General features: G+C 55.0%; 4 protein-coding genes across 4 annotated transcripts; 1 reads left to right on the top strand and 3 right to left on the bottom strand.

Moving 5' to 3' along the window:
* Window positions 1-582: 582 nt before the first annotated feature.
* On the bottom strand, window positions 583-3,463 carry BZA05DRAFT_185016 (uncharacterized protein). Its single transcript, XM_051479345.1, has 7 exons — window positions 2,846-3,463; window positions 2,653-2,778; window positions 2,470-2,586; window positions 2,131-2,412; window positions 1,845-2,056; window positions 1,155-1,786; window positions 583-1,083 (listed from the first exon to the last, which is right to left on the bottom strand). Exons 1-7 carry the CDS (start codon window positions 3,181-3,183, stop codon window positions 835-837), a joined length of 1,956 nt encoding a protein of 651 aa, XP_051335473.1. The 5' UTR covers window positions 3,184-3,463; the 3' UTR covers window positions 583-834.
* Window positions 3,464-11,678: 8,215 nt separating this feature from the next.
* BZA05DRAFT_343803 (Six-hairpin glycosidase-like protein) lies at window positions 11,679-13,002 on the bottom strand (the record flags this gene model as incomplete). Its single annotated transcript, XM_051481096.1, has 4 exons — window positions 11,679-12,126; window positions 12,201-12,384; window positions 12,449-12,501; window positions 12,572-13,002. 4 exons carry the CDS (start codon window positions 13,000-13,002, stop codon window positions 11,679-11,681), a joined length of 1,116 nt encoding a protein of 371 aa, XP_051335472.1.
* A 773-nt stretch (window positions 13,003-13,775) lies between these two features.
* BZA05DRAFT_184963 (major facilitator superfamily domain-containing protein) lies at window positions 13,776-15,961 on the top strand. Its single transcript, XM_051479344.1, has 6 exons — window positions 13,776-14,281; window positions 14,349-14,437; window positions 14,505-14,725; window positions 14,791-15,277; window positions 15,345-15,444; window positions 15,498-15,961. The coding sequence occupies exons 1-6, from the start codon at window positions 13,985-13,987 to the stop codon at window positions 15,846-15,848; spliced, it is 1,545 nt and encodes a 514-aa protein (XP_051335471.1). The 5' UTR covers window positions 13,776-13,984; the 3' UTR covers window positions 15,849-15,961.
* Window positions 15,962-18,656: 2,695 nt separating this feature from the next.
* BZA05DRAFT_477248 (fungal-specific transcription factor domain-containing protein) lies at window positions 18,657-22,387 on the bottom strand. Its single transcript, XM_051488297.1, has 10 exons — window positions 22,087-22,387; window positions 21,961-22,014; window positions 21,798-21,901; window positions 21,206-21,708; window positions 20,811-21,118; window positions 20,717-20,747; window positions 20,519-20,659; window positions 20,407-20,466; window positions 19,919-20,342; window positions 18,657-19,869 (listed from the first exon to the last, which is right to left on the bottom strand). The coding sequence occupies exons 1-10, from the start codon at window positions 22,135-22,137 to the stop codon at window positions 19,023-19,025; spliced, it is 2,523 nt and encodes an 840-aa protein (XP_051335470.1). The 5' UTR covers window positions 22,138-22,387; the 3' UTR covers window positions 18,657-19,022.
* Between the last annotated feature and the right edge of the window lie 726 nt (window positions 22,388-23,113).

Here is a 23,113-nt window from a genome sequence, read left to right as displayed (position 1 = left end):
ATCTATTATATAGTAGAGTACTCACGAGCTGTTTTTTGAGCTGTGTTTGAGACCCCAATGAGCGCTGCCCGAGGTTTGCCACCATCCCCGCCCATCAAGCTCACCGTGCGCACCGTAGTGGCCTCGCTAGAACACACCTTCCCGGTGTGGACGGCTAGATGTCAAGCGACGAAGATAGCACCCCGCTCCGGTCTCCACCCCGCCAAACTTATACCTGTCGTCCACACTGACCTCAGCATCCCCATCCCTCGCCGCACTCCCCTATCCACCGTCTCCTCACCTCGATCCGCCCTTTATTAGCCCTGCAAGCCTGCAAGGAATCCAGCACTCAGGTAGTTATTTGAAACATCACGTCCAACCCCTCGAGTGACATATTATGAATCACTTACGCCACATGCGCCACCCAAGCCACAAGTCTCACTCTCGCGCGCGAAATCCGATATAGAATCTGATAAGTATAAACAACTCCTGAATTACAGCCCGCCATACCACGGACTGAACCTAAAGAACGGAACGAACGTCTAAATAAGCAACTCCCCCATCCCCCATACATGACAACTATCCTATTCCACCCGAAGTCCCCCCCGCTGCCCCTCCTCCCCCCGCCGCCCCCATATTAAGGTCGGTACATACTCGTAAACATCATCGCAACCTGTTGTTGCGTAACTGTGTCCGGCCCCTGAAATGCTAAACCCAAGAAACAAAGAAAGAAAGAAAACCAAGAAAAAAATCCCTAGAAAATGCAGCAAGAAAACCCCCCGCCGCGCCCAGCCCACAATGTACCCTGAGAACCAAAAGAAAAACATTACGAGAATTATGTGGTGTATGCTTCGTCTAGGATGAAAAGCTCCTGCGCACCTTCTTTTCCGGTTTATCGGTGGTGGTGGAGCTGGGGCCGTTGTACGAGTACTCGTGGTGATGGCCGGTCCGGAGTCCTCCCGTCTTGCCGTGCGTCACGCCATAGTGCACTTTCCAGTCTCCGTAGGTTGGCAGCTTCGTCGGGTCGTCGTAGTAGGTCACTACGCTGCCGGAAACGCCGACTTGCAGCGAGGGGAGCTTGTCGAAGCTGATTTCGGTGGCGCCCTAAAGTTGTATCGTCAGTTCTAAGTTCTTCCTGATTTTCGCGCACCGAGGAGTAGAGTTGCAAAACGTACCCTCAGGACCCTCCATTCAAGGTGCGTCTCGAGATAGTCCACACATGCCGTCCCATTGCCGGAGATGTTCTTGTCGATCAATGCCTGTGTTAACGGAACCGTGCCCGAGATGACACTGCGGTGGTTCTGTACGCCGCCCGTGAACGAAGTGACTCCACCGACCAGGTTCTCGTGGTCGACCAGGCTGTTTCCTTCAGGCATCTCGCCAGCATACAGCAAGACACTGAACGTTCCGTCGATCTGCGACTCATCGAAGGTGACATGGGCGAGATATTCGATCCTGGTGGTAGTGCCGTTATTAGGGGACGGGACGAAGCTCTGGCCCGAGGGCGCGTAAAGCTTCTGCATCGCCGCGGCGGTGAAAGCAGTAAGTTCCGCCGCTGGCTTGCCGGAGTACTCGGCCGGTACCTCCGGGTAAGCATAGCCGTACTTCCAGGTCGAGTCGGCGTAACTGACGTCCCACGAGGTCCATTCCTCGCCGTTGGGATGACGGAAGGGGTATAGTTTTGTGTTCAGATCCTCGATTCCAGCTGGCTGGGGATATGCGTAGTTGAGTTCCGTGCGCACGAGCGGCTCCACCAGTCGGCCGGGGTAGATGGCTTGGTACATCGCCATCAGACGATCCACTTGGGCTGCGCCGGTCAGTACGGGCAAGGTATACAGCGAGTAGCTGATGGCAGGGGCACTAACCGTGATGAAGCCAGAAAATGGGATCGAATGCGGCAACATGGACCGAAGACATGTGACCGAAACTAGGACCGAAGCCAACGGCACCGTGAATCGTGTTGTGAATCTGCTCGACCGATGCAAAGTCGATGGGCGACGTGACATTCATGTACCGTGTGGTTGAAAACCGACCGAACGTTCCGATGGAGAACAATTGGAACGTGGAGAGCTTGCGGCTGTAATCATGAGGGGGTTAGCGCGTTATAACCTTGGGGATCGTCGCGAGTCGTCGGGGGAGAAATGCACGTACGCAGGGAAAGTGCTGGCAAGAGCATCGCTGGAAAGGTCGTTACGTGAGACTGGCGGGTTTCCTTCGGGTCGCCTATACGTCTGGGTCCACTGTTCTTGTGGAGTGCCGTCGAAGTAGGTATCACGGTACTGGTCGTTGGTGAACACATAAGAGTACAATGGATTCCGGATGTCCTCCACGGCAGCCGCTCCGTCGGCGCCGGGCTTAGTCACGGAAATCCGCGGCGCCGCGACCACCTGCGGAATACGGCCTCCGGTCTCATCGGACGCCCAGTCCCAGTATCTATCATGGAATCAACATGAGAATGCTCTTCCGGATATGGCAATGGATTTTACTTACGGCAGGCGGACTTTTTTTGCTGCAGCCTGGTACTTTGTCGCATCGTCTCCTTTGAATTGTGCCGCAATCGTCTCCGCATGCTCGACCAAGAGCTGCTCGAGCAAACTGAGGTATGGCCTATGTCACGCGTTTCCGTCAGTCATTGGAGCCTTCTTCGAGCATCCTAGCCTAAGGTAGTCTCACCTATGCCATGTACCGAAGATCACCGAATCGTGCGTACAATACCCGTAAGGGTAGTTACCGGTGGAGGGAGTCGGGTACTCCCAGGCGACCCATGGCCGACCATGGATTCCGGCAAGCTGGTAATAACTGGATTTTCGGTCGGTCAGTCAGGGTCCGGTACTCGATGCTGTCACGGGAGCCACATGCTCCATACCTCAGGGTATAACTCTCGGGCAGGTTCTGGATAGCCTGGAGGGCAAGGATGAACATGTTGAAGACATCGGGGTGGTCCGCCTGCAGCCTATGAACGGGCAGACGCAACTCGACTCCGCCCTTCGGTCCAACCACTGCAGTGAAATTGCCCCCGTCGGTGGGAGTTATAGGGTCGGGATACGGTGGTTCTGTGGAGGGGTGTTCGGGGGACTCCGATGGCGCATAGTATCCCGAGGTCGAAATCGGCGCGTACTCCGGCGTCGACGGGACGCGTACGGTGGTTGACGCGACAGCCAGTGCGACAAACGCCGAGAGCAATGAAATCGTGTAACCCTTCATCGTGAAGATGTGCGATTGGAAGCCGGATGGTAACGAGGTCGAACAGCCGGAATAGGAGGCTCGTTGTGAGGGTTGTTTTTTTCGTTCTTTCGGCTTCCTCGGAAACAGCTGTAGGAGGCAGATGATGAGACCAAGTAGACAGGACACTGATCCTGATATATATATTCATCTGAATCGGATCATCTCGCTCGTACCTGCGGGCCTAAGCTACGACATGTAAACACACACCTTGCGTTCTCTCTGGCGGAGACCCAAGTGGGGGGGGGGGGTGCCGTGGCTCTGGAGATCTGCTGAGCGACCTGCTGGCCATCGATGGAAGGCTTGGTGGGATAATTTTGGCGAGAAGAGTCTTAGCTGGCAGCGACGGTGGTACGGACTGCGGAAGAACCGAAAGTCTGATCGCATCACTGCACTACGGTATGGTAGCAGTTGCGTGCATATCCGGAAATAGGTCCGACTGCCGTCTGTCACCAAGACCGTGTGTTCGAAAAGTTGGCACCCCCGGCAGGTTCTATTCGCCCGAAGACGTCTAATGGATGGGAGGGGTGGATTATTCGGTCCACGGCGGTGCGGGGTTGAATGGTGATGTGCTCAGCCTTAGGCCCGCATGCCCCCCCTTCGTGTGGTGTATACCTTCTCATTCAGACGAACAAGGAGCCCGTAGTTAGATGGTAGGACGGTGGACGGTAGGACGGTGGACGGTAGGACGGGGTTCCAGGAGACCCAACTCGCTCCAAAATGACAGCCAGAGTCATCGAGACCGGTACCCACCACCGTACCAGGCCATTGACTTGTGGGGGGAGGGGGGCCAATACCGAAGTTTCCTCCGCACCGGCACCGTATTCCCGCTTAACGGAACTAAAGTCGATCGTCGTCTGTGCAGCCAGCCCAGTCAGCGCGTCCACAGCCACCGTGCAGCAGCGGGAGATCATCACGACTGCCCTGCCCGCTTGGCACTCAACCACCCCACTCTCCAACTGGCCCAGTGCCCCCCACAGTGTGAAGACTGGCTGCTGCTGATTGGTGTAAGGAACAGAATATCTACTCTAGCGTAGAGTGGTCAGAGTAGTGACTATATACTCGTTGCCCCGTCAACCCAGCCCAACCCAACCCAGTCAACCCTAACTAAACGTTAATCTTGGATCGGCACGGTACATATCTACGTCACTGAAGTCTCAAGCGAGGGCACCAACTAAGTGCATACTCGAAGGCTGAAGAACACTCGCCGTCCCGCTTGGTTGGCGGATAGTTACCTGAGTTACGGAGATGCCGAGTCGGCGGGACGGCGGTTCGGACGGTGGTTCGGACGGGAGCGTGTCTGAGATCCTGTGTGAATGTATGCAGTTATCCTCGGTTGCGGGCGGTGCAAACATTATGTACATAGTACATGGCACAGTCTACAATACGATGTACCGTGTACAGGTACAGTCTACGGGCTTCTAATTTTGGCACCGTAGGAATCCAGTCTCCGACTAGACTAGGCAACACGAGCTTCTGTATTTACGACTCACGAGGCGGCGTTTTCATGGGTCCGACCCCGATGATTTAGGTATCGCAGGGGCGAGGAAATAACCGTTAACTATTGCTGTTCAAATATAGAGCGCAGCAGCACTGCCGGAGATGCCGATGTCGACGTGGGTGCTTGTTTTTGTAGAGTACTGTCACGATATCGCCAGCCGTCTACCTATTAGAGCACTTGACTGTGATCGGCGCTGCTCGATGCGAGCCGAGGAACGCTTTCAAGTATGTAGCCTACATATTAGACATACCAGAAACTGTCTGCAGGCAGATGACTGCTGCGTGATTACTTTACAGCTGAGGCCGACCGACCACCCCCTCACAGTCGAGACCAGTCGTCCGTAACTTATGTATGTACAATGCATATCACACATATCAAGCATACCTACCAGAGACAACATATCACGCTTCAATGGAACCACACAGATATAGTTGTGTAAGTATGATACAGTATGCACGTACGAGCGAGATGCAAGCCATGTCGAGAACAGCAGTCGAGCAGAGCCCACGAGCTCGCCTTGCTTCCATGATACAATCATGCCGACTGAGGAAAACCACGGGCTGCAGTAAAGTACTCACTGCGCATGGTCGGTCGGCCGTAGTAAATCGCGGCGTGTCGGTAGACTAGTTTACCCGGGTACACGGCTAGGCTGTCGCCGCGCCGGCGCTACCTGTCGGCCGAGAAAGAGACGCTGTCGGCCTAGAGTTCCCACCCCTGCCGAAAAGTCTTCGCCGCAGCCCCGCCCCCGTCCCGGATGAGAAGCCCGCTTAGAAGATGTTCATATAGAGTAGAGTATCTACAGCATGCTATTTCGCGAGGACAACCCTGAACAGTGAAAGCACGAGGCACAATGTGGGCTGATTGAGGGTGTCTCGTGGAATCTCGCTGAATCGGCCGCCGGGACTCCGGGACTCTCGTTATCTAACCACCACCGATGGGCCTGATGACGGGACTGCAGCTTCAGCCTTCAGGCGAACCGTGCAGCAGTCTCCAGTTTTGTCATGGCAGCGCTCGAGGCGGATTGGCGCCCACGGCTTCGAGACGCGAAGTGATCACGTGGTCACTGCGAGCGATACAGAGGTCGTACAACGCATCAATCGATGCCACGGTCTTCACGGACCAGCTTCCTTTCCTTATACGAGCATACTTTGAACCATTGGCTTATTTGGCGTTTACCTAGCGTTTAGAGTTTAGCGTAACTGCTATCTATAGAGCCTAGGCTGGCTTACTCGCGGCTAGGGATGCCGCCCGTAACGTTACAGTAACGTAATGTCACGTCACGTTATGTTATATTACAGTAAAGCATGAGTTGTGACGGTAACGTTGTTGCCAAGGCGCTAGTAGCAGTGGCTGATAGCGGCTGATGATGGCTGATAGTGGCTAGTGGTGCCCGTTCGGCTATGGCGGAGTCACGCGGATGGCGCAATGTGGGTGTGGCGTATGGCGGGCTTGGCAGTAACGTTACTGCCAAGCTTAAATCGTTACGTGACACTTTACCGTCACGGCTCATACTTTACGGTAATCCGGCATCCCTACTCGCGGCTAGTCCATGATCCATTACGAAGTGGATTCACCAGCGCACTCGCCCGCAGGGCCGCACCGTTTCCGCGCCGTTCACTCCATCCGTTCACTGCAGTCCTCCATGAGTTTCTCCGTCCAACGATCCACGCCCCTGCAGCACCAGCACGAGCGCCGGGCGGATGATGACGAGAGTTTTCCGCCGTTGTCTGTGCTTTCATGTCGCATGTACGATCGTGTACACTACATATGTACCAGCTTTGTGTACCGGCATTGTGCCGCCGGACCCGACAGTTCGGGCGGCCCTTGGCCACTACTATACCTATATGTAGATGTGTAGTACTGCCAGTCCACCGGGTGGCTACTGGACCAGCCTAGGACCTAGGTAGGAAGTAGGGCTGAGCCTGCGTTGGGTGGTCTTGGCTACTAGTAGTAGTTAACTAGTAGGCCGCACCGGGCCTATTTACTATAGTCTATAGACGAGGCAGACGAGGGGTTCCCGGCCCATGGGCAGTCAGGAGTCAGGACTGACGGGGTGTCAACTTTTCAAGTGTAGTGCTTACCTACCTACCTAGTACCTGTGTTCACTGTCGAACGCAGCCGGCGCTCTGAATCACGCGGAAATCGAGCTCACGACACGTACCTAAACGGTAGTCAAGGATCTACCTACTCTATTGTGCGATTCACCGAATCTATCGTCCGGTACGTAATTTTCAACATAAACTTCGCGGTAACAAGGTGAACTACATTGGGGAGGTACAAACAGCCAGAAGTGCTACTTAGAGTAAAGCCGTCTGAACCGGTGGAGCTGTGCCGTTGAGTGGCTTTTGAAACTGCCTTCATGGGGTGAATACCTATATACCTATTCTTGGACTCTTGCTGGGAACTGGACACTGGACAGCAGTCGAATGTCGAAACGAAGCAATGCCGTAACGCCGTGGAAACGGTGGGGAAGGCCGGGGGAAGGGGGAGGGGAGGAACTGTCAGAGCTCGGACATAAATAGGGAAAGGCGGCGCATCAAGGAGCACTGGGTATAAGTTAGAAATCGGAACGAGTCTCGAGTTTCGAGTCTCGACATCGTAGCCCGGCCCGAGTCTGGTCGGGACTCGGAAGGCTGGGGCACTCTAGTATTTTGAGTTTTTGACATCGACCCGGCGCTTCGGATTTTGGGAGCTCGAACGCACCGGGCTGCGGAGTTTTCTGGTTCCTAGAATCTAGGCATGAGGTATTTTGGTCGTGTTTCGAGCTTGGGGACTCCACGACCCACGACCCAGTGCAAACTACCATATTGCTGATTTTTTCCCGCGGTGAAGCACCATGTACCGACCTGACCGCGGCGCATCGTCAGCGTGACCGCGGATCCGCACCCAAACCATTCAGGTTTCGACTCTCGAGAGTTCCGCGAAACCCGAAAAGCCGCACAAGTTGCAAGTTGCAACCTTCGGCCCGGCGCCGGCACCGGCGCCGTAATCTCCAGCGCCAGCGTAATGGCCCAGTCCGACCCGGCCCGGGAGCCCTCTCCAACACTCCGAGTCGATAAAGCTTTTGTATGTATGCACCGCATCTCACTTTTGTAATCGAGTATCGTGATAATCGTGGAGGCGTGCGCTCGCAATGCGTCTGTCCAGACTCCGCCGGTACTTATCGTTCACGTTATACGGTCCCCATGCGATGCTGTCAGATTAAAGTTTCCCAGATTACTGCACTGCACTGCACTGCACCACCGGTCCACCCCTACATATACCCCCACGGCGTAGGGGCGACCACCCGAACTTTGGGGAACTTTCTGCTTCACAGCATTAGTTATGTAACGCCCAATATTTTGCCCTTCTCTCATTTCTTCTGCACACTGCACTCTGCATCCTAACGAGTCACGACTCCGGGCGGTGGGCCCTCGGCTCGAGGCAGCAGCATTGCAGCAACGATAATAGAATACGGACGGTAGATACCCAAACCCCCACATCAGTACCCAAACTCACAGTCGGTACCCGAACCCCCAAAAGCAGTCTCTCAGACTCTTAATCCTCCAGCGAAGCGATCGATAATCGTACCGAACCATCATACCAAGTATTTACCTATTTCCTCACCCGTGAGCGCCGCAAGAGCGAGTGAGCTAACATGATCGACGATGATCACTCGCTGGTGTGGAGAGCGCGGTAGTTACCAGTTGGCCGAGCGGCTTCGGTCGAGATCTCATCCCGGCACATATATACCACGTCAGCGGCCCGCAGCGAAAGGGCGAGCAATTTTCACGGACTCTAAGATCCTCCGTATGTAGGGCTGGAGGTATCATGCGTCGTTGATGGGCTGGTCGAAACACAATCAAAATTCACCAAGTCATCCTTGGACCTCACACCTTTCACGCATGAACAGAATCCACCTTAACCCTCGTTTCTTTTCTGAATCTGACGATAAGGCTCGTAAACAGTATTCGAGAGTACGCGGGAAAAAAGACACATGAATGAGAAAAGCCACATGAACAAGAAACCCCAGATGAACGAAAAAAACCTCATGAACAAGAAACCCCAGACGAATGAGAAAAGCCTCATGAACAAGAAATCCCAGATGAATGGAAAAAACCCATGAATGAAGGGAAAAAACCACAGATGCAAAAAAACCACATGAAAGACATCCGAAAACAGAAAAACACCAGCATGAAAAATCACCCGCATTTGCGCCAACAAACAGCTCAACATCCCTTCTCAGCCAGAACAAGCACATCATTTTACTTCATTCCGTTCTCCTGATCCTAAGAGAAACCTTCGAAACCCTTCAAATCGGTCGGTCGCTGGTTTAGTTCGAAGCAGGGTGGTTCGGGGCGGCCGAGGCGGACTGGGTGTTGATAGGGTAGTCGCATCTATCCAAACAATTAGGTTTACTCGTAGCATCAAAGAAAGGGATTACTCACGGATCACGGTAGTACTCAATCCTGCAAGCTTGCAAGGACGCACATCTCCACAACGCAATAGACGCCTTGATAGCAAGCTTGATCTTGCCCCAAATGACCCGGCCCTCCAAGATCCCCTCCGAGTTCATCCTAACTTCAACTCTCTCGATATGTTTACGGCCTGTAATTCCGAAGATGAGCTTCTCGAGAAGTTCGGTAGGATTGAGACTCGCGATTGATCTCATGTCTGTAGTTGGCCGACGCTCTCGGATGGCTCTCCGAAGTATGCCGGGTTCGGCTCCCTCGATCCGCAGAATTCTGCGGACACCATTCTCGATGGCATTTCTCAAGTACTCACTCATGGCATTGTCCACCATGCAGGGTACGACAACAACGGCCACGCCCCTATAGAGGATGCCGTTCGCGGAACGCTGAAGAAACCTTTCGGCGGTTTCTTCGTCCGCAAAACGAACCATCCCCTTTCCAAGCCCCTGAATCACCTCTAAACGCTCAACAACACCCGCACCCGCGCAAATTCTCGAAACGTCTGCCAGCCTGGCGAGAGGGGACATATGGTACAAAAGTACCGTGCGTCTCTCACCTAGGCCGCGGCGACGAACTTCCGCGAGAGGGGCACCGAGAGGGCCCGCAGCAGACAAGGTTACATCGACCTCCTCGACGACAGCGAGAGAGGCACCAGGAGAACCGACAGCAGACATGGTGGCGCTGGTGGCGTCGATCGCCCCTACTTCGGCGGGAAAGGCATCGAGAGAAACAAAACTGTCGTCGCCGGCAGGGACGAATTGGCCGGCATCAAACAAGTGAATACGTCCAGAGACGTTATCGTTATCGTTCTCGTTATTGTCTAGCGAGCGATGAGGGACAACAGCAACCTCCGGCTCTTCTTCGAAGTCCGAGCCAGTAGCCAAGGTGGTAATCTCGCTGAAGTCGGGGTTGGTGTCAATGAAAACTGAGACCGGGATGGAAAATGAGACCGAGATGGAAAATGAGACCGAGCGGCCGTTACCTCCGTCTTCGCCCTGGTTGTGGCTCTGGGTATCGGTAGCGGATCCAGCGGTGATGGTTTCTTCGATGACCGGGTCCAGCGTGATGTCAATCCGAGCAGGAGGGACAAAGAGAGATGTGTGGAAAGCTTGGTAGATGAAAGTGAGATTTACGGGCTCAGGGTTATCGAGATCGAGATTAAGACGAGCAGAAGCCGCTCCGAGACCGAGACGAACCAGTGAGGGAGGAGGAGACGTAGGATTGACCATTGTGGAGGATGAAAGAGTTTTGTTTGCGTTGAAGGCCACCGGTGGAAAATTGAAGGCGGTGATCGAGAGTAGGAGAAAGATTCTTGAGGAGACAGGAAGGGTGGCGATGAGGTGAAGGTAAAGAGAAAAAGAGAAGAAGAGAAGGGGGGAAGGAGAGGTAGAGAGGTAGAGAGAAACGAAACACAATAGCTGCTGCAGAGAGTCTTGGCACATCCCGATTCAACCTCGTACTGATTGTTGAATTGCTTGGAACATTATTTGCTACTCATCGACGGCGAAACATGACCACAGGATCAAAGCAAACCAAGTCATCTACGGAGAAGCTGGCTGGCCTGTACAGTCTCATGGTGTTATCTGTCCGTAGCAAGACTTGCAGTGCATGACCATGAATGAGCCCGCAAACCCTTACTGTTGTTGGAGCACTCTCGCGGTCATGTAGGGCCGAAAGGTACACACTAAGGGATGCGCACAATCAAAACAAAGCCGCCCTCTCCCCATTTCGATTGCCTACAATCAGCAGCAGCAGCGAGATCAACCGTGACGTCACCAACGATCTCCGTCGACCTTGTCACGCAGACAGATCGACCTCGGCCAAGGCAGCGGTAGTAGTCCGACAAAAGTCCTTCACATAAAGTCACTCAGCAGGAGGTCGCAAAACTCCACGGCATGGCAGCCGAGTCCACACCCCGAGTGATCCCGCATGCTCACTCAGCCTCAGCCTTTCCCCCAGCCCATAACGCTCAGCCTTCTCCGGGCGGATTAACTCCTGGCAAATCATCACTTGTGCGAGGCGAATTTATCCGGCCAATCAGCCAAGCCGCCCGGCCTGCACCCGAACCGTGGAATCCTCGGATACGAAGGTGATCTCGGCTGGGTCCACTTCAGTTCAAGCACATGGCACTTGCTCGGCTCCCTCCGTAAGCTCTCCCTCCCTCCCCTCTCCCATTAATCCCGGGGGCTGGTGGTCAGCACTAAGCAATGACCCAACGACGGACCATCTGCGCCTGTAAACACCTGCGTGCGGGGGGCGCGGGTGAAACAAACCAACGTTCGGGTTACATTTAACCTTTGCAGACCTGCTGCGAGACTAGAGGGCAATTCCGTGCCTTGGAATCGGGGGTGCATATGTAGAGTACATCGTTTACGTATGCGGAGTATGTGGGGAGGTCTGATGAGACCGCATATGCTCTTGTTTCACGATTTTAGCTCGTCAACTACCATTGCTTGCTGTCAGTATTCTATGATACATATGATACCTAGTACCCTACAGACATGCGGAATAAGAAATAACGATATCTACAAAAACACTCTCAAAAACTCCACCAGGCTCATCATGGCCATCGCCTGGCCGTAGGGCATACTAGTGAGCGGAATAGTCTTGTAGAACTCCTTCGTCTCGCCGATCGGTGTTCCAAACGAGACCTGCTGGAGCTCGCCCTTCTCGTCGATATTAGCCATGACGGCTTTAACGGCCTTGACGGCTATTTCCTCGAATTCGTGGCTAATATATCGCTTCCTTGCCGCTTTCAGCATTCCGAAGGCGAAACCGGCGGTGGCCGAGGCCTCGAGGTAGGAGGACTCGTGGTGGTCGTCGAGAATTGTTCGCCAGAGGCCGCACGGTTCTTGGTGTTTAGCGAGTGCGCGGCATTGCGCATTGAGGGTGTCGACGAGGTGGATTCGGAGCGCGTCGTTGGGCGGGAGGTCGAGGAGCTCGATGAATTCAGGGATCACGATGGTGATCCAGCTGTGCGGTTCGGTTAGCGAGGGGTTACGTAGGGGCAACGGCGGAATGGCTGTGATGATGGGCCCTGTACATACCTATTCCCGCGACCCCACGCGGCGCTGGCGAAGTTGTGGCCACCCTCGAGGAATGTCCAGCCGTGGTGGAACAGGCCGGTTTTCGTGTCGAAGAGGTATTTGATGTGGATCAGGAACTGTCGTTTTGCTTCTTCGATATAGTGTGGTCGGTTCAGGACTTGGCCGATTTTCGCGAGCGGAAGGACTGTTTCGTTTCGTGTCAGTCGGGGGGACGCGCAAGGACTCGGAAGCGGAGTGGGGCTCGGCACCAGTCATCATCAACGTATCGTCCCACAATTGCTGCGTGTTTGGGGTCAAGTACCTGGATATTCGATCAGGCTTCGGAATCTAGGATCTATCGCACGGGAAGGGGTGACGGGTGATGTTCATACGTGACGTGCTGCATTCCTCCGTAATCTGTTCTCTCGAGGTCGTACATGGCCCACTCGGCCCACGAATCCAACCAAGCGACGTAGGTCTGATTCCCCGTCTTCTCGTACAGGTACGCCAGCGTCAGGAACACGGCCATGGTGTTGATATTCTTCGTCGTCCCACCGGCGGCGAATCTATCGCGGAACCAGTCCTCCATGATCTTGAGACACTCGGGATCGTTCGTGAGTTCGTAGTACTGCCAGATGCCGTACAGCCCCACGCCGTGGGTCCACTCCCAGTCGTTCCATCCTTTCGTGTCGATGACGCGACCATCTTCGAGCTTGAGTAGGAATTCGCCGGTCTCGTCTGTGATGTTTACGAGATTGTTGATCAGCAGTTTGATTGCCTTGTGGACGTCGGTATGGGAAACATTGTGCTGAATGGCCGGCATGTTGGATGATATGCTTCGAAGCTCGCGGGTTCTGTCAACTGGCAGGCAATACAAGTAAGTATTATTTTTCCGCGCTGCGAGATCAAAGAAGAAGGAGGGGCGGCAGTGGGGCGGACGCGTGCTCTTCCCACCCCTTCTGGCGCCACCAGAAGCCTTTTTGAAAGCTCTTCTCCACAGACACTCGGGCTGTGGCACATGTTCGAGAACTGTGGGGTTGCCCCACGATCCACATTAACCGAATATGCGGAGGTTGGCCTGGGCACACGGGGAGCATTGATCCGGGGTTGCGGGGACGGGGCGCGACCTGATGCACATCGGGCGCAACTCCCCCGCAATACCGAGACGGCCCATGGCGCGTCAGTGGCAGCTGCACCAGAAGCTGGGGCGGCCTGCAGGGAACCAGCGACGTTAAACGTTCTGTTGGATGGAACGGTGTCATCCCGTGCACCTGCCCCTTCCCGAATCCCCACAGTCGCCCCCCCGGATGCGCCACCGAAAAACCTGTCCCGGCTAAGGCTCGGAAAAACAAGCTGGAGAAAACCCGGGGGTCTGCGGTAGCGCATCAGCCCCCGGAGCCATGTGGAAGCTCACGCTCGGCCTAGCCGCAATGGGCTCTTGCTCACAAGCGACCGATCGTCCGCTTGCTTTGCTGCCCACATGTCCCGGTGGGGAGGGTGGTGAGCGTCGAGTTTTTGATTGCATGATGCGCTTTACCTGGGAACAAGCAACTGCATGCCTCTTACCGTGGATTGACAGATTGTTCAACAGCACGAACGGTGTAGGCCGGGGCTGTGGGAGGGGTGAGCGCGCCGTGGGCGGGAATCCGTTATAAGGACATCGCAGCTGCCCTTCTGGTTGATTAATTTACCAGTCTTCCCCATCTCAAAAGCTCACCCTCTCCCCCTCCCCCCAGCCGGTGTGGATAGTTGTTAACTCATTCTCTCACCACCTCCTCCGGCTTCCAGACACAGCAGCCATCACCATGGCCGACGAAAAGGCAACCATGTCCCATCTCGAGGGCATCACTTCGACCGACGACTACCACAAGGAGAAAGACCACACAAATCTGAGCCGTGTGGACTCGGAAGTCGCCAAATATGCCAGCGGCGCTCGAGTCACCATCACGCCAGAGGAGAACAAGCGTTTGAAGCGCTTGGTCGACAAGCGGGTGCTGTCGATCATGATATTCACCTACTTCCTCCAGGCCCTGGACAAGGGCACGTTGTCGTTTGCTTCCATCATGGGAATCAGAGAAGACACGAACCTAGTGGCCCAGCAGGTATGCACAATCCCCTCTTATCTTCTGTTTGCTGGCGATAGCGCTAACGCAGTCCGATTTTGCACAGTACTCGTGGTTGACGACCTGTATCTACATTGCAGTGTTGACGGTAGAATACCCGACAAATTGGATCATCCAACGGGTTCCGATTGCAAAGTAGGTGTCCGACATATCCGGTGGCGGCAAGGCAATATGCGCGCATTTTCTAACGCCTGATAACCAGATACCTTGCGATCAACATCATCTGCTGGGGAACCATATTGGCCCTGCACGCAGCATGCAAGAACTTCGCCGGCCTTGTCACCGTGCGGACGTTGCTGGGTATCTTTGAAGCTTGTTGTCAGCCCATCTTCATCGTGCTGTCCAGCATGTGGTACAAGCGTGACGAGCAGGCCCAGACCGTTGCATACTGGTACATGATGAACGGTGGACAGCAGATCGTTGGTATGCTTTTTACCCCGCCCCCGCTGCTCCCCTCCAGGTACGATGACATCTAACATCGAATCCAGGCGGTCTTCTGGCCTACGCTTTCACCAACATCCCCGACAGTGCCAAAATTCACTCATGGCAAGCCCTCTTCATCGCCTACGGAACCGGCTCGGTCCTCTGGGGTGTCTTCGTACTCTTCTACATGCCCGACTCGCCTATGCGCGCTAAGTGCTTCAGCGAGGAGGATAAGAAGCTCATGGTCGAGCGAGTGCGCGACAACCAGACCGGAATCCAGAACAAGACGTTCCGCAAGGAGCAAGTGATCGAGGCGCTCAAGGACCCGCAGACATGGTGCTTCTCGCTCATCCAGATCCTGACCACGCTGCCCACCTCCGGTCTCGGCGCGTTCGCAAACATCATCATCAAGAGTTTCGACTTTACCGTGCTGCAGACGCAGTTGCTCGCTATGGTGTTGGGCGCCTACATCATCCTTGTCCTCATGGGCTCGGCGTGGTTGGTCAAGAAATACAATCAGAATCTAATCATCATGTTCTGCTCCGTTCTCCCGTTCGTATTCCCCTCACGACCCATCCGGCCCCACCCGCAGACGCAGTTCCACTAACGGAAAAAACAGATCCGTCGTCGGCACCATCGTCCTGATGACAGTGAAAAACACCAGCAAGGGCACCAGCATCGGCCTGCTAATCTCCTACTACATCTGCCTCTCGTTCTGGGTAAGCCCCTCCTCACCCCGCACCCACTGTTCACCCCACTAACCCCGCTCCAGGCATGCGCCACCATCGGTCTCGCCCTCGTCTCCCGCAACGTCGCCGGCCAAACCAAGAAGACTTGCGTCGTCGCGATCAACTTCATTTCGTGGGCGGTAGGCAATGCCATCGGGCCGCAGGTATTCCTTGCGTGGGACGCCCCGCGCTACCTGATCGCCTTCGCCACGCACATGGGCTGCTACGCTCTGCTCCTGCTCACCCTCGTCTTCATGCGGTATTGGTACAAGCGTGAGAACGCCCGGAAGGATGCGCTCATCGCCCAGGGCGACGCGAAGAAGGATGACGAGCTCACACACTCGTTCGAGGATCTGACGGATCGCGAGAATGTTAACTTTAGGTATGTATTCTAAAGGCCTCGGATGTGGATTATGATAAGGCGGGCGGTTGTATTCATTTATCGGGGGGACTCTGATTTACATACGTTTTTTTCTTTTTTTTTGGGCCGGCGACGCTGAAGGGGAGTCGCTTGGAGATGTAATGAATTTATAGCAAGATGGTTAGGGGATCACATGACATCACTCGATTGTTGCCATTTGCGTGCACACAGGATTGGATCTGAATAACCCCTCCTATCGATGGGACAGGCCAGAGCAGAGGGCAGGGAAAGCCACAGCGGGCTGTTCAGTGAAAGTCGGGCTGGGCAGTGGCGTGGAAACGGAGAGTTACGGAGTATGTTTGCGCGGATATTGCCATGATCTAGATGGGTCGTATGCAATCAATGAGTAAACAAAAGCAAAAGGTTCTTATGAGACAGCACCCCTAAAGCCAACGCGCCCTGACGACGGTCTACCTACATACCATGTATGTACATAGCGATCCACAGTGCATGCTCCCAGCCCGGCCCGACCCATCACATCACTCTGATTCACCCCACAAACGCGACGTTCCGACGGATGGCAATGCAAGACCTACATACCGGGCGGGGCACTGATCACAAACCCAGCCCAGTAAGTTATGTACCTATGTAACTACCGGCACCGGCTGAGCGGCTCGGGCTGAACCGAGCGACCAGCCAGCACGTAGACTAGCGGCTCGCGAAGCCCACCACCACTACCGCCACCACCATCACCATCACCATCACCACCACCACCACCAGCGCCGGACGTCGCAACCGCAACCACAACTGCCCAATGGCCAGGATGCACTATGATACTACATAATTCGGGGGGGGAGGGGGGGGGGGTCATCGATTTTATTTCGCATCTACATATGAGCCTTTGTAGACTACAACGAACACCAACTACACAACCAACCCTACTCCGTCCGCGAGTCTAGCTATGCGGCTCTCCCTATTACCCTACTGGCTTGATCGATGGATATCACTCACCCCCACTGCACCATCCTCCTCGACTCCTCCCACATCCTCCTTCTCCCAGTTTTAACTTTTTATATGTCTTCCTCCTCAGAAGCAGACTCATCTCCTTCCCCTTCCAGTTTTTCTCCCTAGCCCTTCTTCTCACGTCGGTGACCTCCAGAAGTTGACATTTTAAATTGGGTTGGTTATCCGTGAATACGTCCAATCACTTGCTGCCTTCCACTTCTTCTCTGCAATCTGCCTGGGCAGATGGGCCAACGAGACAGGTGGCATGCGCCTTGGGCGGTTGCCAATGGTAAGCCATTCCACGCCATGCTGGTGGGTGGGGCTCAACCGCCGCCAGTAACCAGTTTCACCCATTCATCTGCCATCCCATTGCCTTCAATTCCTTCAATTCCTCCATGGGCAGGGCCGGGCACTACCGGTCCACCGGATTTCGACTGGACACTGCAGTCGATTTCTACCAGAATCCGTCTAGCCTGAAGCGCGAAGATCTGCCCGTGGCGGCGGAGCCGACTTCCAGAGTTTGCATCCTCTTGAGTCTAAATTGCAGCCCGCGCATCCGTAAAAAATTGTAGTTTTCGACACTCGACACTCGATGCTGTTTCCGGCGTTCACTGCCAACACGTAGTGCCCTTACAATCGCAGCACATTCTGCATAGTAGGCCTCCTGGTTGTATCCCAAATGTACTTTGTGTCCCTTTAATTCTCCGGCATTATTTTTCCATGCGACAGCATAGCCACATGCACCCGACCCCTCCTCGGTACGTGAACTGTCTGTCCACCGCCGGAGAAGGGCCCACGACTCCACGAGGGAGGTGATCAGCGCCTCGCCGGCGTTTAATGCTTCCTGCAGTGGCTGCTAACGTTACGGTTGCAGCCTTGCGGGAGACACATAAGAGCTGCTCGACGGTTATGTTGCCGGATACAGTCGCGAGGGCGGTACGGTCCGACACGCTGGGTGCTGGGTGCTTCAGTGTTTTGTTGGTGATGTTCGCCGTATTCGGCTTCTGGTTTTTGCGACGTTTGTGATGTCGTGGACTTATCGTGGGGTTGTTGGGGATGGTGGTGTGGTTGGATGGTGGAGGTATTGTTAGGGGATGGAGAGGTGGAGGAGCGGAGGAGGTAAAATATGTTGTCAAGATTCGTTATTGGGTGTGGTGACGTTGTGGGATGGTGGACAGATTTTTGGGTGGATAGAAGGGTGGATGAGGGGCAATGTGTTATCGAGATTGAATGTTGGGTGTGGTGACGTTGTAAGATGGTGGAGGGATGGAGGAGCGAAAGTGAAGTTTCGAGGTTAGCTGATGGGGATCGTGAGGTGGTGGGGTGTGTAGATCAAGCTGAATGCCAAGATTAGGGTTGATTGATATTCTTGGAACTGAGTCGTCGAAAGTTCGAGTTGAAGTGCTCAGAGAGTGAGTGACCTCGAAGATAATTGCACGCCACGAGTGATCAACCAACGTTTGTGGCATCACGCACCACGCATCACTCGTCCGACATCGAAGAACGAGTGATTGGCCCCGAGGTTTTGGCGCATTCTGTTCCCAGTAACTACTACGAATCTCATTGCCAGGAGCCGCTGTGGACATACGGCAACTTGACTGCACGTCTATCACTAGTACTACTGTCGCGGCCGTAGGGTGAGAGCTTCTCGCTCGGTTGTTGATGCCTGTAGCCTCGCGTTCCAGTCTTGCCGTGACATGCCGTCCCGTCCAGCCTCCAGAATCTAGACATGGAATTCTACTCGGTATTCCCGTTTGCGCTCGGCTTTTGCTCATGTGTCGGGCCTTCGGCTCGCATGAGTAACGGTGTTTGAGCCTTGGCTGTGGCTGGCTGTGGCTGATCTCATACGTATTCCACTTTCTGACTTCACTGAATTTGATCTGATGTATCCGCACGAGTGATTCCCATACGAATCATCGAATGGAGCATCGGTGCATCGGTGCGAAAGAGATCTCTTCATCACCGAGTACAACTAATTAAGTGCAGTCTTACGACAAGCACCTTCAATCGCATCCACATCATATTCATTCCCCGATGGAGCCAAAGCCGCACCACATTCGATCGAGAAAAAAAAAAGAGAAAATAGTCGAAGCAGAGAGAAGAATCGAGCCGGATACATCATACAACACAACAGTATTATACACTCCACACACACACATACACATAACCAAACCAAATTCTAGCCCGCGCCCGTGCACACCGTCTACGACGACGGCCAATGCCCATCCCAACTATCGAGGGCACGGAACCAATCAAACTCGAGCGGGCCCCTCAAGCTCGCCTGTTCCATCTGAATCTGGAAGCCTACCGGCTCAGCCATGAGCGCTTCGAGGTCGATATCGTAATCCATGGGCGCAGGCGCGGTCGATGTTGCGCCCGCCGCATCGTGATCCATGACTCCGCCGCTACCGCTACCGCTGCCGCTGCCGCCGCTGTCACCTACGTCGTCGGAGATGGGGACCTGACTAGCGTGATTGTGCCCCGGCCACCGAAGGAAGTTCGCCGCTTGCACGTCCGCTGCGGGAACTTCGAAGTCGATGTCTGTTGAGAGCGGAGTGGTGGTCGAGGAGTGCGAGCTGATGGAGCCGGGGATGATGTCGGGAGGGTGTGGTTGCTGCTGCTGCGGCTGGGACGTGGATGTGGATGTGGGGAGGGGTGTCGAGAGGGGCGAGTAGAAGCCTGCACCCGTGAAATCCGGATATCTACTGGAGGCATCGCGGAGATCGCTGGCATTTGACCACCCCTCGTTGGCCGGGGCCGGTGGTAGTGGTGCCTCCTCCCTCCGACGCTTCTGCTGCGGCGCTGGGCGGTTGCTGCCCTTGGTCATTTTGTAGTAGTTCTTGATGAACGTTCCAGCGACATGAGTGAACGCCGATGCTATGGTGAGTAACTTTGCGGCTCCCTCGTTTCGGGACTTCATCTGGCCGAGGTACGCGACCAGGGCTTTCATGAGTGGGTAGTCGACGCTACTACTCGTGGGTGCCGAGGGGTTGCGGATGATGGCGGAGAAGAGGACGAAGAAGGACGTGAAGGGATAGTATTGAAACAGCCTATCCGTATCAGTAAGGGCTGTGGCTATCAAAGCTGTCGTAAACGTACCATAACAGCATACCGCTCTGCGCCATTTCCGAGCTCTCGGCCACGATATTATTGATCATCTGAATGGCGCAACGTGCGCTTTCAAGGCATTGCTCGTCGCTCCAACCATACGAGGGCATACCCGGCCGAGCCATACGATGTACGAGCGTCATCGAGTTGTAGTAGCTGAATTGCAGTTCGATGTGCTCGAACGTGTCGATAACCTGGCGAGAGTGGGGTGTAAATGTCTTTGACCATTCCTCCCACCACTCCTTGAGATCCGCATCCAGCTCTTTGATGGCAGTTTCTCGTTCTTGCTCCGAGTGCCGTGCGGCTGAAGCCGAGTACAGGCGCACGTATATCCGTGAGTGGATCTTTGCAAGCGTGATTAGAGCGAGGAAGTTCCTGAAGATTGGCTGCTGGTCGTCAGGTTCGGGGAAGTCAACTGCGCACAAGTCAGCCGCGTGCATCATCATCATTGGGCATCCGAACGAGATGGCGGATATTACCATCGCAGTCATAATCGGGAAGACACGTCGAACGTCCAAAGGAGAGGGATAAGCATTTATCTGCATCTGTTAGCATGGGGCGGGGGACTTGCTCGGTGTTAGAATGGAGTACCCAGGATATAGATATTCCAAAACACGTATTTCCTCTCCTGAAGCTGCGCCTTTGTCAAGATTTGCGATCCACAGCTATTGCGATGAAGACCGATCGCTTGAGCGGTACGTGCCGCTTGCGAGAGCAGTGACCAGGAGAGACCTAAGGAGTCAAGTCAGGTTATTCCGCTCGGCGGCAAATCACGGGACGGTGATGTACCTGGTCTTGAGACTTCGATAGCACACACCGTCTGGATTGGGGTTCAGCGCTGAGACTTGCATGGTCGGGGGGCCGAAAGGATACGGATACTCACAGCACCCAAAAGAGCCTGAACGTTTCGCAGCCGAGGTCCAAGGAAAACTTCCAGGTCATCGATCGCCGACCACGCATTGTAGAAGAACGTGCTGACTCGCTTGCCATCGGGATCATTTTTCTGCTTCTCTTCGGGTGGCATCTTGGCGAGTTGGTTGAACAGGCCGAACAACAGGACGTTGTTGAAGCATGTCTGCCATGCGCGGTTCTTGCCCAGGTCATCGGGATTCTTGTAGAAATCTTCCACGTCTTTTCGGAACGAGGCCTCGTTGAATATCGGAAACCAGTGGTGAACCTTCCGGAAATACTCTGTCAAAACGACTGCGATTCAGCGATTGCCCCCGTTGCCGACCCAGCCACAACCACCACCACCGCCACAACCACTGACAGACGAACCATCCACCAGCATATCCGTCTCCTCCCTCGGCGGCATGCCCATAACCGCGCCCTCAGCGCCCGTGCGCAGCTCCATGTGACCGTAATGCGGAAAGAAGTTGACCGATTTCGACGAGATGACACTGAGTCTCCTCAGGGCGCCTATAGTCTCGCTCTGTTCCGACCTGGACCCGGTACCGTTCGACTCGCCGCCGCTAGCCCTCAGCCTCTCTTCCACCAGCGTCTCGGCCTCGCTCGTGAACGACAGTAGCGACGACGGCCCCAGGTATTGTATGTCTCCCTGCTTATTCGCCACCAGCTGGTTCTTGGACCGGGCCGACGGCATCTCGACCGACCGCGTTCTGGCGCGCGCCCGGGCGGCGACGGCAGAGGTAGAGCTCGGGCTCGTGGACGTGGACGCGGGAGGGCTGCGCAGGTTCGCGGCCTCCAGCGCCGTCACCAGTCGGGCCATGGTATTCTCGATGCGCTCGAGGCGCTCATTGACTTCCTCGAAACGTTGGGCGCTGTGTGGCCCCCACGCCCGCGCGTCAGTTTTGTTTCCACAGTACAGTACACCACCCAACACCAAAAAGAAGTCGGAGCAGAGTCATACTTCCGCGACGCTTCGTTATCCCGCTTCTGCCGCTCGGAGTAGGTGCAGCCCGCCTTCCAGACGATACAGTTCTGGCAGCGCGGTTTCTCGCGTCCGCATCGTACCTGCACACGGTTGGCCACTTCCTCGCGGGTCGGTGCGCCCGTCAAGACAACTCCCGTACCTTCTTCTCGCGACACAGATCGCACGCCGGATTTCGCGCGCTGTGCTTTTCGTTCTACTTGTCGGCGCGGTGTCAGCGACTCTACTCTGGTTACTCTACTCTACCACTGCGCGCGCAAGAGCTCACCCCCGACATCGCATCCTCGAACTCTTCGCTGGCCTGCTGCGGCGGCGGCATTGTCGCTGTTATCTAGCTGACTCCCGTAGCTGCAGGCTATCTCTCTCTAGAGTAGCGCCGGTACGGTTCGTGGGGTGTCGCGTGGTGGTTTTTCGGCGCGCGCAGAGGGGACAGAGGCAGAGATATTCGAGGCGCGGGGATGGTGGGGGGATGCGTGGGCGTGGGGCGTACGTGGGGTGAGGGACGCGGGGCGTGGGACGTGGGGCGTGCGTGCGTGGGGCGGAAGAGCTCTACTTGTGCATGTGCGGCGAGTCGGCGACGACGTGGATAAGTATGAGGCTGATTGCCGTGTGTACTATAGAGTACGTACAGGACGCGCAGCGGCGCAACGGTGCAGAGCCGAGGACGCTCCTGGGATTGGCCCGAAACGACGCGATGCAACGGCGGCGACGGCGATGACGGCGACAACGGTGACGACGACGGCGACAATGGCGAGGACTCGATCAATCGATCGCTCAATTAACCAACCAATCGATCGAACCCCACGCAATATGTATGGATCGAGATGAAAGCATCCGCATCGTCTCGTGTGCACAGTGCAAGAGATAGGCAAGTAATAAATAGCTCGGCAATAGTTGCGCCGTACTCGTTCCCGCCTTCCCGCCTTCCCGCGTTGACGGATGTGATGTGCGAGACAGCGTTAATCAACTCGGCGCAGAGTCGGAAGTATAGTATGTAGTGTACATACCCGCACGGAGATGGAGATGGAGGGAAAGAAATAAGAAACAAAAAGCCTACTTACCTAGGTTCCATCGACTCCCGAGGCATCTCGTTTACAATAGAGTACCAATACCACCCATCTGTAGGCGTAGGTATGTAGGCGCACATACTATCCATACATACAGCGGGCGAAGATGGGCCCTGGGGTGACTTCGAGATTGAGGATCCCGACGTTTCCATATTAAGCTCGTTGACGGTTGGGAACTTGGGGAGCCTAGGGCCTAGGCACTCAGCAGATCTACGGGAACGATCGCCA

This window comes from Tricharina praecox (genome assembly GCF_024521635.1).
Source record: "Tricharina praecox strain CBS 144465 chromosome Unknown BZA05scaffold_34, whole genome shotgun sequence".
Taxonomy (NCBI): Eukaryota; Fungi; Ascomycota; class Pezizomycetes; order Pezizales; family Pyronemataceae; genus Tricharina; species Tricharina praecox.
Note: the sequence above shows the minus strand (reverse complement) of the source record. Positions and strands in the feature narration are given on the sequence as shown.